This window comes from Mercurialis annua, linkage group LG2 (assembly GCF_937616625.2).
Source record: "Mercurialis annua linkage group LG2, ddMerAnnu1.2, whole genome shotgun sequence".
In the NCBI taxonomy this organism is placed as follows: Eukaryota; Viridiplantae; Streptophyta; class Magnoliopsida; order Malpighiales; family Euphorbiaceae; genus Mercurialis; species Mercurialis annua.
In genome coordinates, this window is record NC_065571.1 from 56,274,893 (window position 1) to 56,293,136 (window position 18,244).

General features: G+C 30.7%; 1 protein-coding gene across 4 annotated transcripts; it reads left to right on the top strand.

Annotated features, from left to right (window-relative positions):
- Positions 1-3,726: 3,726 nt before the first annotated feature.
- Positions 3,727-16,560, top strand: LOC126667984 (uncharacterized). 4 transcript variants are annotated; one of them, XR_007638319.2, is made up of 12 exons: positions 3,729-4,107; positions 5,450-5,518; positions 5,996-6,091; positions 6,399-6,520; positions 7,555-7,750; positions 8,875-9,050; positions 10,329-10,458; positions 11,659-11,819; positions 13,156-13,238; positions 14,459-14,552; positions 15,837-16,130; positions 16,277-16,560. XR_007638319.2 is itself a non-coding variant. In XM_050361145.2 (11 exons), the coding sequence occupies exons 1-11, from the start codon at positions 3,847-3,849 to the stop codon at positions 16,054-16,056; spliced, it is 1,608 nt and encodes a 535-aa protein (XP_050217102.1). In that variant the 5' UTR covers positions 3,729-3,846; the 3' UTR covers positions 16,057-16,560. The 4 variants fall into 4 exon arrangements, 2 of the variants coding, with proteins under 2 accessions (XP_050217102.1, XP_050217103.1); XR_007638320.2 differs by lacking the exon at positions 16,277-16,560 and having other exon boundaries at positions 3,727-4,107; positions 11,659-11,773; positions 15,837-15,969; XM_050361145.2 differs by having other exon boundaries at positions 15,837-16,560.
- Positions 16,561-18,244: the final 1,684 nt, after the last annotated feature.

An 18,244-nucleotide genomic window follows, 5' to 3' on the forward strand; every position in this document is an offset into this window, starting at 1 on the left:
TTTTTTGTTTTTACTTTCTTTATTTTCAAATCTATACTATTGCTTTAGTTTTAAAAGCTTTTTTATGTATTTTTTTCTCTTTCAAATGCAATAATTTCTCTCATTGAAAACATTAGTCATTTAGCTCGTAGTATAAGCGTAAAATTAAAAATTGAATTCGATTTAAATTCTAATGTTTCTCTTAGCTTACGACTAATTATATTATGTTCTTTTAAATCCGGATCAAAGTTTATAGTAAAATTGATTTTTACAGAAAAATTGTTTTTGTTCTCTTCCTTTCTGAGAAAATGTTTACCATTTAAAGTGTTTATTTGTAAACAAAAAATATTTTAGCATTGCTTCATTTACTTTTGCTATTCTATGTGCTGCCCATTTTTTTTTTTATTCTCATTAAATTATGAATATTGTGATTGTGAAATTAGTAGGAACTTTTGTAAAATTTTGTGATATATTGTGAAATTAGCTAAATCTTGAATTATTTGCTACTAGATATAATCTTTTGGAAAATTTTGTGAAAGCATATAAATGCTAAAATGGGATGCTAATGTCGTAATTCAGCATTAAATTTTAAAATGCAGCTTCAGTGTTGTGCTAAATTTAGCTAAACTATAACATCCAATAGAAATTTATTATTAATTACAACTTTATCGTAATATTTTTGCATTTATTATTTGATATTCTTTTTATTAATTTTTTTATTTTAAATTTTGCGTTTTTTCTTCTTAACTTTACGATCTCGATTGACTAATCTTTTTAATAGTAGATCATACATCAATATAATAAAAAATAATAATTTATCTCTATATAGTTTATTGATTTTCTTAATAATTTTTATAGAAAAAAACTCATTTCATCCAAAAAAAATTATTACATTAATTTTTATTTAAAATATATAATAAAAACAATTATCAAATGATAAAAAATTGACAAAATCAAATTACCATAGTAATAATTATGACACTTATTTTCGATCTTTTGCATTGGAGAAAAAACTAAAATGCTATGCTAATTATAGCATTTTATTTTTCTATTATGTTAAATTTTGTATAAAAATTAGCAATCTGTTGGAGATTCATCTTTAATATCTTTTTAATCTTGTAGAATTTTGTGACTGTTTGAAATTAAATTGGAATTAGATTCTACAAATTCCATTCAAATTCAATTTTGTGAAACTGTTTGAAATTAAATTGGAATTAACTTATTTAATTCAAATTCAATTTTGTGAAACTTATTGAAATTAAATTTTATAAATTCTTATGACACATTTTCAAAGTAAGTAAAAACTGTAAAACCTTATGAATATATATATATATATATATATATATATATATATATATATATATATATATATATATATATATATACTAGTTTCGCATTACGTGCTATGCACGTGGCTCGTAACGTAATTTTTTTACATACTGAATTTATTCTTTTTTTGGTTTTATGATAACCATAATTAAACAATTACTTAATTTTATTAATAATATCTTAAAATAATAAGATAGAAATTTAAATAATATTATATTGACCAAATACAGTATTTTAATTTTGTAGTTCAATCAAACTAAAAGATAGGTATTCCTAATAATTTGGAGACAATTTAGTTATTTTTTACATACTAAAAATTAAATTGGAGATAATTTAGCTATCTGTTCTAATTAGAACTATAATTAATGACTATAAAACCTTTATTTAATAGTAAACTGAAAAGGATTATTCAGTAAATTTTTCTATCCTTCCCCATCCGTACTTTTATATGCAGTATATATATATATATGAAAGTATTTGAAATTTTATAGAACTAAATGAAATAATATGAAATCTTGTGCAACCACTTGAGCTGTACGAGACTAATTATAAAAATGTTTTTTTCAAAACATATGAAAATATATAAAAATATGTTGAAGCATTTTATCAAACATATATGGCAGAATTAAAAATTATAGAAAAACGATATTAAATATTACTAATGAACAACAAAAACATATTATAAAATTGTTAATTCATAAAAAATTAACAATAAATTTTAATGTTTAGCCTAATAAATTTAAAATCAAATAGTCATATTGAAAACTATTATAGGTTAAAATACATAGGTTTTTTAAAATTTGCAGAAAATGATATTCCGAAATTGTCTTGAATAATATAGATAGTGGATGAGAATTTTTTATAAACTTAACATTATTTTAAAAGTAGGAGTGTTTATGATATTTTTATTATTTGCCCTTGATATTATGTACCAAGTTGAAGGTGAATCGATTTCTTATTCAATCAAAGTACAAAAAGGGCTAACAATCATCCATGATTTCTGATACAAAAAACACCTTAAGTTTCATATTATTCGGTCAATAAATCTCTTGATTTTTAATTTTGGGGCTAGTAAATTCTTTTTGTCCAAAAGGCTAACACCGTTAAACATTGCTAACACAATATTTAAAAAAATAATTAACACGTAATCAGCTTTATATCACTTAACATGTCATTTAAAAACCCTAAAAATTCAAAAAATCAAAAATACTCTTAAAAACTTTAAACCAAAAATATTAAAATTTAATTATAATTAATTAAGAAAACACTCCCGTCATCCCATAGAGTGTCTACTTTTTTTATATTTTTATCTTAAAATTCTTGTCTATTTCCAGTAAATACCTCTTATAATTATTTTTCTTATAACACCTTTATTTTAACCCACTAGTTAGCTAGTAAATATTGTTATAAGTAAACAAGAGTTAGTGGACATATTTAATAGGAATATAATAAGAAAAGTGAAAAAACATTGTAAAAATTTATAACATTAATTATGTTTTTTTAAATCATGTAATAATAATAAAGTGGATGAATCTATTGAAACGGAAGGAGTAAATCTTAAAATTTAATTAAATAATTACTTAAAAAATCAAAAAACATTTTACCTCCGCCTACTCCGGTTACCTCAGACTCCCGCCGTCTCCGTCGCCGTCCTCTCCGACTGAACAGTCCGTCGTCAGCTAAGGATGAATGGCAGCCGAAATGGGTAGTAGCGGCTAGCGAAGAGGCGACGGCCGGAGTGGCGGTGGCAGGTTGAGAAGTGGTTAGGATTTTAGTGTTTAAATTTTTGTAGTTTTATATTCTTCAGGGTATTTTATATTTTTTTTTTAAATTTTTATTGTGTGTATAATAAAATGCCATAGTGTTTCTTCAAATGGACGGAAGAGGTTTATTATCGATAAAATCAAAACCTAGAAGATTTACCGGCCGAAAATAAAACTTAAGAAGTTTGTTGTAAGAGGGTTCAAAAGTCGGGAACATGGGTGATTATTAGCCTATAAAAAGTCGTAAATAGTAAATTTAAAAGGAATTGTAAAAGGCTTAATGGCAAAAATAACCCAAACCTTTCCGACTTGTTGTAATTTTATCCAAACTTTTTAATTTTTGCATTAATATCCAAATTACATTATTTTATTGTAATAATATCCAAATTGCACTTTTTTGTGAATTGTTTTTGAGTTTTTTGCCATTTCTTAGGACATTTACTATATTATTATACATTAAAAAATAATAATAGCCTAATATCTTAATTGAAAACAACAAGTTTAGCCATCAATTTGACTATTATTGTTTAAAAAAAGCAATTTGAATTTTATTATAACAAAAAACATGCAATTTAGATATTTTTATAAAAATTAAAAAGTTTGGATATAATTGCAACAAATCGTAAAGGTTTGAGTTTTTTTTACTATTAGACCATCGTAAAATGAATTAATCTAATAATATCTCTCTTGTCTCTTCCTCCGATTTCCTTGCTCGTGAATTGCCGCCTGAACTAGCCAATTAGGCAATTAGGGTTTAATAATTATCATCTCTCTGATGCAACTAACAATGGCAGCTGCGACCCAAATCCCATGCTATGCAAACCTCAAACACATCTCATCTTCCTCAATTTCAAATTCTTTAACTGCTCACTCTTCCAGAATTTCATTCGGTACAAGTACACCCAACCTGAAACGTCGTCGTTTCAACTTGGTAATCAGGGCAGCAGCTGGTAGTGATCACTATTCGACCTTGAAAGTTGATCGGAATGCTGGATTGAAAGATATCAAAAGCTCCTACAGGAAGCTCGCCCGCAAGGTTTGTTTTCTTCACTCATCTGCTGTAATTTTAGTTATTTGAGTTGCTGTTTAGTTTAGATTTTAGTCGGTGATGTGAATGTGAAGGTTGTTGGATGATATTTCTTGTAAGCTCATTTAACTTGTTGTATAATTTCTTTCGTTATTTAAATTGCGAATAAATTGCCTTTGTGTTTTTTTCCCCCACTTTTTTTAAGTTAAAGAAATTGAAATGTAGTAATTCTAACCCTTTTAAATTGAGAATCTGACTAAATTGAATTGCATTGTTGTGATTTTAGACTTCTTATACATTATTAATATGTTATGAGTTGTAGTTTTGATTGGATGTCACGTGTAGGGTGAAAAACAGCATGTCTTTATTATTGTTAAATATAATGGTCCATGTAGCCCTGGCCACGGTTCATGGTCCCAGTTTTTATGGAATCGGCAGCTTCTGACTGGTTCATTTTTTTTTAAATTAAAATTAAAGTTAGAATTAATGTTTTTGATTAATTAAAATCTTATTTTCATTAAAGAGAAGTAGGAGATGTGGCTATTATAGAGAAAAATGTTGTAGTGAATCGTCCGTGGCCGACACTAGTTCCATATGATCACATGAACTAGCTTGTAGCTATTGAGCTCAAAGTTATACGAACTCGTATTCAGATCTTAAATCCTATGATTATTCAAAGATTTTAACCTATCAAAACCATTAGCTAATGTACCCGTAGAAAAAGTTTCCTCTAAGTGGTACGATGTCATGGTGCAAGACAATCGTACCTAAGGTTCAGGTGGATTTGCTCAACACAATTCAAGTAGCATAATTATAATCCATGCATGGGTAATGCACTACATTAATAAGAATCACTAAGTACTCTCTTCTCATTATGTTCTCCTCTCCTCCCTGTCCTAAAAGAAGCTTCAATCTCATCATCTAATCAATTTGAAGTATTCTCTGGCATCCTTCCACGTATGAAATGGCATTGTTGTCTCACCTTGTAGTGAAAGCACGCTAAAAAGTTCCATTTGTTTTTTTAAGGAAAATTATTTTTCTTGTCTATTGTTAGTGGCCAATATAAGTTCTCTAGCAATTTCTGACATTAAACTCTTATATTTCTTCAGTAAGAATTCTCATTTGTATGAGAGGAATTTATTCTGTTGGGCAGGTGAGCATTTACAAGACAAACTGAAATTTGATTGTTTTCCTTAGGTGCATTTGATGTGAATTGTTTTGCAAGACCGAACTGCTTGATGAATGGTCACAATAAAAGCAATCATCCAGATATGAGCAGCTTTGGTCATGTTCCTGCAATAAATGCATTGTTAGATATGTTGATTCTAGATATTTGCCTGTTTTGGAACAGTACCATCCAGATCTAAACAAGAGCCCTGGTGCTGAAGAGAAGTTCAAAGAAATAAGTGCCGCATATGAGGTAACTACTCTTTTCCCAAAACACTTCTTTACCTGTTCTCTACTGGGCCGGAATCATGTTTAGATTCTTTTATGGGGTATAATATGCCATCTAGCTAGTTGTAGGGTTTTAATATGTTTCATTTTTAATTTAAGATGCTTAATTAGACTTGTCCTGTTAGGTTAGTGCATCATCAAATGATCAAATCATGTTAGGTTAGTGCATTACCAAATCATGTTAGTATGAAATGGTTGTATTGCATCTCCCCGTGCATTTGATGCCAGCTCTTCCAATACCAATTTCTTATTTGATACTGTTATGTGGCATAATGTTGTAGGCCATGCATGCATATGGTCTGTTACTGTCCACTCATATCATTGGAAGACTTGGTTCCTCTATGGTGCAATCATGCCATCTCAGCACCATTGGAGAGTTAACATATTGGTATATGCAATTTTTCACATTTTTCTTCTATCGATTAATGAAGCATAAATGTAGGTCCTATCAGATGACGAGAAAAGATCTTTGTATGACCGCTTTGGTGAGGCAGGTTTACAGAGTGAATATGATGGATCAAGCTTTGGGTCACAAGGGGTAAGATTATGCACACCTTCAAAATATGAATGCATATTTTTTTTCCATGTCATTGTAATTCTATGAGTGTCTTTGCATGTATAACTAAGGCTAAATTACTTGTGAGCTACTCTAGTTGAGTTTATGCATAGCATTTTTTAGTCGAGTAAACTCGAGTTGAGTTTATGCATAGCATTTTTTAGTCGAGTAACTCGAGTTGAGTAGATAAAATACTGTATTGATTTGGCTGGGCTTGATTGCACCATTCAAATTAATTTCCGAGACTTGACCAGGCTACTTTCTTACGAACTTATGTCATGATTTTCAGATGGATCCTTTTGATATATATAATACATTCTTTGGCGATTTAGACGGGTTCTTTGGAGGCAATGGTGAAGCAGGTGGCATGAATTTCAATTTGAAAAATATGGGAAAGGATCTTGACATTCGGTAATGACCTTGTAATTTTTTTAAAAATTTATGACTATTAAAGCAATATCTCTTTTTTCTTGCACTTAAAATGAGTTCACTTAAATGAAAGGAAGCAACTTTTTCCTGAATATTCACTAGATTTTTCAGTTCAACATATATGTGGTTTTCTCACAAAATTTTGTTCAAAGATCCATGGGAAGGCTCAACTTGTCATTTGCATATATTTAATGAAGATATTCTTGAAATAGTTCATATGCTGTCCTTACAAATTTTATTTTGAAATTGAGAATCACCAAGTGCTGCATAGTAGTTGGTTTGGTAGTGATGCGTACAGTTTCAGGTGGTTTGTCTTAATTAGATATGCAACTGAATGAGGTCCCGTGAATAGGATCTTGTCTTATTACAGCTGTAATAAAACAACTGTTCATAACACTGAACTGCTATATCAGTTTCAAAATAATCAAAATAAATAACAAATAAACAGAATCGAAAATTTACCCATACATCAAATGTTTATACGTTCGTTTATTAGCATGTTAGATCTGTTCTTACTATGCGATGAAGGTTATAAACATATAGGACCAAAAGCAATAGTTGAATCTAAATGGGGTGTCTAAATCATGTACTTGATCCAATTGCCAAAAAAAATCCATCCATTCATCCAATCGTAACTTTCCTTTTGATTTAATTAATCTGCTGAAACGTAACTCTTGGTAAGAGCTTTAGAGCTTAGCTTATGAAGCATTGTTTTCTATAAACTTAATGCTAATACTTTTGGTGTTATGTTAATATTACTTGATCCAATGGCCTCTTATGTACTTTTGTGATGCCCTTGTACATTGTACATTTTTCTAAATCATCCCTCAGAAACAAAACGAAAATGAAAATGTTTTTACCACTGATAGTGGATTTTTAAATAATGTGCACCTTATGGCATAAATTTGTATATATTTTTCACTGTAGTTTTGTTAATGTTACTGCTACTTTGATGCAGATTTTTTTGTTTGCTATAGTATTTTCTTGTGACCACATTGTTATTTTCTCCACTTTAGATACAACCTCTATTTGAGCTTTGAAGAATCAATTTATGGTGGAGAGCGTGAAATTGAAGTTCCTTATTTTGAGACGTGTGACGATTGTGATGGAACAGGTGCTAAATCTGCAAGCTGCATCAATTCTTGCACTGATTGTGGAGGTCGCGGAGGCGTGATGAAAACCCAAAGAACACCGTTTGGAATGATGTCACAGGTATTTTGACTTGTACAGATGCTAACTGATTGCAATTCTTAATTTTTTCCGTTTATTGCAAATAGTTGGGAGTTTGTGCTGGAAATCTTAATGGTTCATGATATTGTCATAAATACTAACAGTAGATCTATAGTTCTAATTGAAATACAACTTTTTTATTTGGTACACCAACTGGAATTAGTTTTTTGTTTCAATTGAATTTTTTTTCTCAGATCATTATGAATTTCCTTCATGAGGCTACTAAGAATTTATCAAGCTGTTTTTTTCCAAAAACATTAAGTATGTTTTAGTCTATAATAATATATAACAGACTAAAATCCTAAAATTACTAGTTTGTAAAACTACAGTTAGTATTACATATTTTGACTATTACCAAATGCAAACGCATCCCTTGTACAAATTTACTGAATAATTATAGAATCAAAAGAGTGATTCATCACTTATTGATAGTTTGATTTTGAGAGAATAAAGAAAGCTTTGATACTCATGTCACGGTTTCTAAATATGAAAACGCATCAAGAACATAGGTAAATTATTAGTGCAATCTCTATTTCTTTTCAATCATCTGATTCTGTACTATATCTAGAGCACAAGGCTCTGTTTCTTTCTTTACACCCGATAAAATTTCTGGCTCCATCTATGGCATAGATACAATTGTAAATCATGAAGCCTCTTAATTGCAGGTTGCGTGAAGGGCTTAAAAGTGTCCACTGCCCACTAATAGTGTTTTTAGAAGCTGTGGTTCTTTCAATGGGATGTTTTTTCTATTTCCTTGCAATTTTTCAGTGTCTCAGGAACTAGACAATAAATGCATTAAAAATATTAAATGATGGCAAATTAAAGCTTGTGATTTCTATTTCTTAAACTGGAAATCAGTAACTCGAGAAATTTACATCTAATGTTGGAGTCTCAAGAAAAGAAATAATAATAAATCACCATTTTTTTAATCATTTACTTAATCCATCACATTTAATTAAAATTGAAGCCAGACTAGTGAAAATTTCTTTCATAATCCAATCCTATTATTTTTAAATTCAGCGTTATGAAAAAGTATCGTAAGCATGAGTCTCTGATGCTGCGTGATCATTGATGTGTGTTGCATAGTTTTTATTCGGTCTCTGTAGGTATCTACTTGTTCAAAATGCAATGGTGATGGCAAGATAATTACTGATCACTGTCGAAAGTGCCGTGGCAGTGGTAAAGTTAGTTCACAGCGAAGTATGAACGTATTAATTCCTCCTGGCATCAGTACTGGAGCTATGATGCAGCTTCGAGGAGAGGGTAATTTCGAGAAGAAAAGGTCGGTGAGATGGTGACTGAATGAATATTCCTTGAACTTCTTTTTGTGTACCTTTGCATGCCAATATGTCAAGCTTGGTGTCATCAACTTTAATAATGAGCATCACTATCTAGAAATATATGGAAGAGGGTAAAAAATAGCTTTCGGGTATTTAGAAGCATTAGCAATCTACATTATGTTGATTTATAAATGGTAACTATCAAATTTTTGTGATTTATTTACTATTAAGCATGCGACTTTGCGAACACAAGGGATAAGTCACATTATAGCTCACCCTGGTTTGGGAACCAGAAGTTCCAGCTCTTAGGTGAAGTGAACTGAGATTGGTCTGGGCACTGCTGTTTGGTTCCAGCTCCATGAACTGGTTGAGCTGGACCAGTTTGTGTCCTAGTTCCAGCTTCTGGTCAGCTCATTTTATCCTGATTTGAAAGCAATCAGACCTATTTATTGGTTTGAACAATGGAATCATTCATCGGACAAGTTAGAGGACCAGGCTATAACAGGCTGGTTGAAGGACAAACTGTACCAGGATCACTCCTACTTCACATTCTTGCCAATATTGGAGTCCGGAGAGCCTCACTTTTATAGAAGATAAAAAGCATATCTTTGCGCTGATCCCTTGGCCTTTTCTCAGAGACTAAAATAGTATCATAAACAAAAACTTGGGGTAACTGAATCATTTGTCTTGGCTTTTAGTTTCTTTCTTCATTTTTTTCTCCCAATTCTACTATGGATAAATTCATTGTTTAATCCATTAACGTGAATTACAGTTTTACCGATGATATTTTATATTGAAGTTTTTGTTCCCGATAGTATTAACTTTGTAAACTCATATTTTACGATGGTGGGGATGCGGTTGCCTCATTATAGAACATTATCACCCTCAGTTTTTTTCCTTCTCATGTGAGGAAAAAACTCTTCAACGATGAGATTTGGTGTTATATGTGGCATCTAAGCACCTTATTTGGTCATATGGTGCTTAAAGACAAGGAAGATAATCGTGTTATGTGATTTTACATAAGTTTTCTCAACTATTCATGGCTGCTTTCTTAATGATACAACTCAACTTGAATGGAGGCCTTATATTCTCATGTTGCATCTTATGCACATTATGTTTCACAAGAAAAAGTTCACTAAGAATTTTTTTCTTGTTTATCATTTCTATAGAATTGCTTAAATTTTATTCTAATCACTGCGAAAACTATATGCTATATTAGGAAAATAATTATTTATTGTTTCATAAGTAAGACGGATTTCTTTTCTTTTCTTCTTTGACAGGGGCATCGCCGGTGATCTGTTCATCACTGTTCATGTCAAAGAAAAGCGTGGGGTTCGGAGGGATGGCCTCAACCTTTACTCAAAGATCAATATTGATTATACCCAAGCAATACTAGGGACTGTAGTAAAGGTACGGCCATCTCCTTGTGTGATTTAAGGCATGGTCAAATTGTTGGATTGCTTTTTTCTTTCAAATTGTGTAATTTTTGTTTCCTGCTTCATAAAGTAGTAAAGTATAATTGTTTTGAGATCACTTAACATAAAGAACGTATTATCTCACGTATTGAATATTTGGACAATGCTTCCTATTGACGTTGCTTGATATTCAAGTTATAATTTTGTGAGACATTACTGTACCTCGTTAGATGGCTTTCAACTGTATTCTTTGATGACCAAGTTGTTATTTTTGGGTGTTTTATTTCCTGTTTAAATGTTATGCTCCAAGTCCATGGCCCTTGTTATAGCTATAAATAATATATTAATAAAGAAGCTTAATTGATTAGTTTGATTATAGCAAATTTTTATAATAAAAATTTATAAGTACAAGGGCCTATTGAATATTGAATAAAAGAACTTGAAACAAGGACCAAAAATTTGAAAGTATAGGGACTTTTTGACATTTCCGACATGGAAATTATTGATCATTTCACCACGACTGAGCCGCACACTCACAACAACATTCCATAAAAGGATCCATTAATTAAAAAACGAATAGTATTAGGACCTATTGAATAACAAACTTTGAAGAGGGACCATATAAACAAAAAACTGATAGTGCAGGGGCCTTTTGATGGATTAAGCCTATAATAATCTAGCTGATCTTCATATTGCATTTAATTATGTATTTAATGAACGAAGTAAACACATCGAAATTGATTGTCACTTTGTTCGTGAGAAGATACAACATGGCTTAATTTACATAGGATATGCAAGACCATATAGCAATTAAGAGATCATTTCACAAAAGCCTTAAATTGAATTCGAGTCAGTTATCTCTGTAACAAGATGGGTATGATTGATATTTATGCTCCAACACGAGGTGAGGGTGTTGTAATTGTAAATAATAAATTAAGTTGTATTTTCGTAGTAGGTTCAAAACTTTCCTAGTATAGATTCACATCCATATATAAATAAGTGTATGGTTTTTCAAAAAAAACACAAGACATATTTCTTCCTTTCTCTGTTTACAGTTCTAATGCCATCTGAAAGATGATCTACTAAAAGAAATACCTAGTTAGGTCTAGTAATAATATTTTGTTAAAAAGACATTGGACTGCTAATATTAATCTTATATTGCTAGTTATTTGCATAAAATTCTAAATAACCACAGGTGGAGACCGTTGATGGTTTGAGAGATCTTCAGATTCCTTCTGGAATTCAACCTGGAGACTCAGTAAAATTATCACAGATGGGGGTTCCAGACATTAATAAGCCTTTTGTTCGAGGTGATCATCACTTTGTAGTAAATATTCTGATCCCAAAAGATATCAGGTTTGAATATTCTAGCTACTTATGTTTTCTCAAGAGTATCAATAATAAATTCATATTGCATGAGCAAGAACCATTAAGCTGAAAAACATTAAGTTAGAACTCTCTTTTTGGTGCATGTTTTTTTATCATATTATATAATCTAACAGTAGATCAAACTGTGCAAATGGGCAGACCACCAATGGAACTTAAGTGTTGGGGGAAATCTTCAAAATAATAGTATTATAGACATGTCATGATGTCAAGCAGAATTTGACCTATATGTGTCTAACATGCAAGTTTGATTATAGTGGATTAGTTCCATTTAGGATTATTGTATCCCTTCATTACAATCTTTTGGTACAAAGGATGACCATTTGATTAGGATTACAATATTCTCATTTTGAAAATCATTTTAATTTTTAATTGAAGAGTTAATATTTGTTTTAAAACTGGTGCTGCACTTGAGTTAGAAATTCAAACTACCTACCCTTTAAAGGGATCAAGCCATTTGTAGTCTTTAGGGCTTTCAAGATTTGGTAAATTTACAATCATTTACATTATCCTTAAGTTTTTGTCTTCTTGATGACATTTGATTTTGTATTCGTTATTGACTTCAAAACAATGAATTTAGTTCTTTTTATTTGTGACTAGATCCAAATTTTGGTTGCCTGCTTATCTCTTCTAAATGGAAACAAGTCGAACGCAGTTCTTTATCTGCGATTTCAAATTTTGTAATTAGCTGCAATTTCAAATTTCTACAAAATTTGCAAGTTTAAAACTTGAAATTAACAAGAATGCTTACCTTGCAAGCTAAAAAGTTTAAATGTCAACTTGTCAAAATTTAAATTTAAACTTAAATTCAACATTAAAATTTTGCTTTAGTTAACATGTATAATTTAGTTATTAAGTCAAAGACATGACTTGAAATTCTCAAGAAGATTATTATAACTAAGTCAAATTTGGCTAAAGAGATTTGATGAAAATCATCTGATGTGCATTTTGGTGAATGAAACAATTATGTGCATGGTTGTAACGCTAAGTTCTGTTTAACATTAGCCATCCTACCTCTTTTGATTAAATCTCAGTTCAGTATGAAATATCATTTCAACTGTTATGGAATCCTGTTGTCCTATATTGGAACAGTTTAGATACGGGACTGTTAGATCTCCTTTTAGTCTAGCAATATCTTAATTTACACAATTTCTCTGAAACTATATATTTTTTTTATATTCAATCAGTTGTAGTCAATTTAATTTTATACTCTCTACCATTTATTTGGAAGTTCAATTCACAATCTTTTGCTATTCGCGTACTGTGAAATCGTTGGTTTCCTAATAAATTAATGCAATGATGGCAGTGACAAGGAACGCACACTTGTTGAGGAGTTGGCTTCTCTTGGTTCTTACAACAAACACCATGAGATTCCTTCCAACGAATCTGGTACTGGTGTTTTCCCAAATTAATTTGTGTTTGGTGTCATTTGGTATCACTTGCTGAATTTCTGGTTCAATTTTACTTGTATCGTTATCATTTTTAAATCAGATGCATCGAGAAGTCAACAACTAAGAAAATTGTGTATAGGTGTGTTTCTTTGTTGGTTGGATGCATCATTTCATCTAAATTTTACCCCTCCCGGCAACTATTTCAACTTGTTGAACACCTGAACCCTTATGATGCAGGATGGATTTAAAAGGTCTATTGTTATTTCTTAGTAACATTAAGCAGAGGTAAACTTTAGATATAGGATTTCAAGTGTGGGAAATTAAGCTAAAAAAAAGGAATAGATGGTTTTCTTAGGACACCTAAACTTTGGAATCATACCTAAGGAACCAAAGAGAGAATTGAATTAACTCAATTATAATTGTAAGGGTAGTTAATTATTATTAAATTCAGATTGATGCAAGGCTCAGTATGCATAGAGAAGTAATCTTACAAAACTAGGTACTTATAAGACTAATCTAAATCCATATTGAATCATAAACTAAATCAGGAACAAAATTTATTATAATCTAATAGTAACTATACATATGATTGAACAATTAATTAAAGACTAATATAGACATTAGAATAATTTAATTTTCTGTTGAGAATGATAGTTCACTATATTGTGTCTATAATCATTTATTCCTTTTCGATTTAAATCTCACCAGTCTTTTTTCCTTGTCATGAGAAGTGTAAATTGCTTAAAGTATCTGATGTCTTGTCAAACAATAAAATCTATATACTTCCACGTTGATGCTGAGATAATTTGCGTGGGGCACAAAAAATGCAAATTGATAGGGGGATGCTTCTTGTGATATACCTCTGGCATCCCCTTTCCAATCTTTATTGGCATAAAAGCTTATTCTCCTTTTTCTTGTCTATTTTCCTGTTTCTTAACATGATATCTATTAAATATTACAGCGTAGAATTACCAGAACATGGAATTTTGATCAGCTATAAAAGTTTCGACTATTTACCCAGTAATTCATTAATTTAATTTGTTCATTTTTGCTATATTTTGATGCTCTTGAACCAAGAACTTTTCGCATTTAATTCGCACATGCACATGCATGAGAATATGTATTCATTTAGTAGCGTGTACCTGCTACCTGTATCTATATACATTCTTCTTAATGCATCAATATGTTGGAGTTTCATCTATACTTTTACATAATCAGGGACATTCAAAAGCAAAGTTGATGAAGGCATGACCAGACGTGGAAGGACCAAATCTGTTTCATCTCTTTGGAGCTCAATTAGAGACTTCTTGGGGTACTTTTCAGAAACTTATTGTCATTTTCGCGTGTCCCCTGTATAGAAAAGTGGCTGGTTTAAAATGCATCCATGAGTCTTTACATCAGAAAATGAAAAGATGAATTTTGCTGTTGCATCCATGAGCCACCATCCATATGTTCTTCTGTCTTCTTGTTTTGCTGACTCGAACTTACTTTTCTTTTGCTTGTTTATGATGCATTTATAAGTCATCCATAGGCTGCTCTTTTCTTTTATTGATGGGAACTTGCTTCTTGATACAATATTATTCTCTCTTTAGATTGAACTTGTGTAAGTTATTACTTCCACACAAATATCATAAGTAACTTTTAGGAAGGAAGGAAAGTATGCATAACACTAAGCACTGACTGCAAATGCACTCTGAATATGTTCTTATGTATATGTGGATCAAGTTTTGCTTTTGATAAACCTATTAATTAATTAGACCCTAAATTTTGGATCATCTTTTATTGGTCCCCCAACCAAAGTTATGTGCCATCTGCTCCCTGAATTCTCCAACTGAAACATTTTGAGGCCAAATATAGCCCACGGGACAGTTTATAATGACATTGCAATAAATATACAAACAGAATTTCTCCCGGCAATCAGAGCTGATAAGAGTATAAAAAAGTTTCTAATAATGAAATTCAGATAATATGAGGAAAAAAAGAAAAAGGTAAAGATTTAGAATAGGAATTAATTTGAAAGCATCAAGTTACTGCAATAGCTACTCTCAGGCTTGTAAATGCAAAAGAATTGAGAAGACAAAGATTCAAATAGGAGCAAAAAGATTAAAAAAGTTATTGAGTCGCGAGGAAAAGAAACAAGTTTGCAATTCCGGGCCACAATTTCAATTTGGTGGCCTATATGAGGAAGCAAACAGATCATAGAAACCCAATCTACATTGGATAGTTTTGGAACTTTAAAAGAAACAATTTATGGATTTTATTTTTGAATTGCTCTGTGCTAAGCTGATGCATCTGTGTCTTCTTATTTTTCTTTGTATTCCTATATATATATATATATATATATATATTGGCTGTACAATTTGAAGTCCTGAATTATGCGATTTCATTATTTAGCTGTATAGAAAACATACATATCTTTCCATGAGTAATGCAGATAATAATTTGTGGGGCTTATAGCTGATCTTTTAAGGAAAAGCAATCATTCTTTATCGCTGGAATAAAATAAAATGCATGCAACAATTTGTAATTCAGTCAGGATTATTTACTATCTTCCATTTCGTCTGAAACATCACTTAAGTTATTGCTCGACTTGCAGGCGGAGGCAATCTCGAGAAAGGTTTGCATCAGTTGCAGTGGATACATCTGGCTTTTTCTGGAAGTCTAGTAGGCCAGATTTCTCCCTAACATGCTCACTAATATCAGTTATTGTTTTGACATACATCTGGACTGTCATGCAAAAGATTGACAAGTGCAAACTATCACTAAGAACGGACTCTCATCCTCAACATATTCGGAACAAGAAAAAACAGCCTTGAAAGATTATTTCAGCTTAGGTCATTGGTTAAATATATTTGCATAGATGCATCCTTTGCCAAACCTGAAATACACGGTGAGATGTGCATAATTTACATGTTATTTCTGCATTTTTGATGCGCTAAGCATGAATCAAGTGCATCATTGTCAAGATTTGACCTAAATTGGAAGTGATTGCTGCAAGTTGCTGCCATGTTCAATAGCCTTCTCGTCCAATTTCAGGAACGGAAGAGAAAAGAGAGTAGCTCGGGGTTTTATTTATTTAGTTACAATGGCTGTAGGGCGGACGGGATAGATCGTCTTCTTCGATATTAAAGTGAGTGTTCATGACCGATCGCTTGCATAATGGATCATATGCTATATGTTAAAACATATTCTCTTGTACATCTTTTCTATTTTTCCGGCTTTTATAATATTCTTTTCTCTGGGAAATGCTTTGGATGAACGGATGGCAAATTGTATTTACTTTGATATATAGCAACTTGGTTAACATATTTATCCAAAAAGATGTACTATATCATATGAAAAAAGAATCAATTAATCCTTCAACTATCAAAATTTTAAAGAGTCATTTATAAACATTCACAATTCGTTTCATTGGCCATTTCAATTCTTAAATTGTAGTATTGGTCATTTCAATTCTTGTATTGTAGTATTGTTTTAATTGAGCTCGTCTTATGAAGGGTTCAAATGGTTCAAATTGGAAGCCATAGATTTAAAGGCAATTCTTTTTGTAATACCAAACCTTTTATGGCGTCCTCAGTTATATTGGAAATGATATTTTTTAAGCCAAAATGTCTTAAGAAAATATCTATTTTTTTGCCCCTTTTTAATTATATCTTGATTTTGTAAAAGCGTCAATTTTGTCCAAATATGTGCTATTCACTTTCAATTGTATTCACAACAAGCATTAAATTGACTTCTTTACTGCTCGAAAAAAATTTAAATAAGGCATTTGTTTTGAATTTTTTGAGGGGGAAAAAGTTATTGTGTATGAAAGTGAAAGATATTTGGATAAAATTAATGATTTGACAAGATAAGGATGTAATTGAAAAGGGGTTAAAAAGTGAGGTTTCTAAAACATCTTGCCTTTTTTTCTAATATTTCATCTCTTGTCAAAATATATACTTTTAATTCAACTTACCAACTTTTTCTATTTTTTTACTTTAAGTCATCATTTTTTATTCTCAACTTAGCACACTCTTTTTATTATTATTTTGTCTAAATTGTCCGGTCGTACCCTTTCATATAATTATTTTACTGGAATTATATATTATTATCTTTTCGAGAGTTTGTCTGAGTTATGGAGCTCAAATGATGACCCTTTTCTAATGTTCATCGAATCAAAGAAGCGACTATCCTATAAAATATCGTTAATTTTTTTTAATAAAGATAAAATCTAATTACGTTAGTAGTTGGTTGTTAAACTTTCATTTTTTAAATCGGCCTGAAATATTGACACTACCGAGATTCGAAATTGAATATAAGAGACGAACAATTTTATGAATCTTTTGCTTATAATTATTTTAGGAACAATTTTTAGAATTATAATACTGAATAAGGCAACAAATACCAATGAATGCAATTGATGAAAATTTTGATAAAATAAAATAAGGTTACAAATAGATTATATTCAATTGCATGAAATCCTAATCATAACAGCTAGCTTTTCATCATTTAAGTGTTTTCTACTCTTATCAACTACCTTTTGTTCAGTGCTAATGATGAATATAACATGCAAATCTAAGTGTTTTTATGATTAACGTGCAAGAACACAAAAAATAATAATAAAATAATTAAATTTGAAATAAATTAAACACAAAAAAAAAATACTCATGCAATGATTATAACGGCTCATAACATGCTTCAGAGTTCTTGGCTCGTTCTCTGGTGATCTGACCGAAGAATCTAGTGTAGTTTGATCGACTATAACGATCCGAACTTGAGATTGAAATGATTATGGTGTTTAGACTTTAGAGGCTGCAATTCTTTTGAGATTAGGAGCACTCTTATTTATCAATATTTAATTAATTAATGCTCTTTAATTCATGTACTTTTCTTTGAAAAAATGAAGAAAGTTGTATTTATTGAGGTGTGTTCTAGAATTTCTTAGCATAGTTAATTTTCTATTAAAATAATTATTCGATTGTTTAATTAAGGTTGTCCTGAAATTGTGCTAAAATATTAATT

What these genes read in the sequence shown, in the direction of transcription:
- LOC126667984 (XM_050361145.2), top strand. Translation starts at nt 3,847, where the DNA reads ATGCAACTAACAATGGCAGCTGCGACCCAAATCCCATGCTATGCAAAC. An exon ending in ACAGGAAGCTCGCCCGCAAG is followed by an intron (nt 4,108 to 5,449) that starts GTTTGTTTTCTT and finishes GTTTTGGAACAG; the next exon opens with TACCATCCAGATCTAAACAA. An exon ending in GGTAATTTCGAGAAGAAAAG is followed by an intron (nt 9,051 to 10,328) that starts GTCGGTGAGATG and finishes CTTCTTTGACAG; the next exon opens with GGGCATCGCCGGTGATCTGT.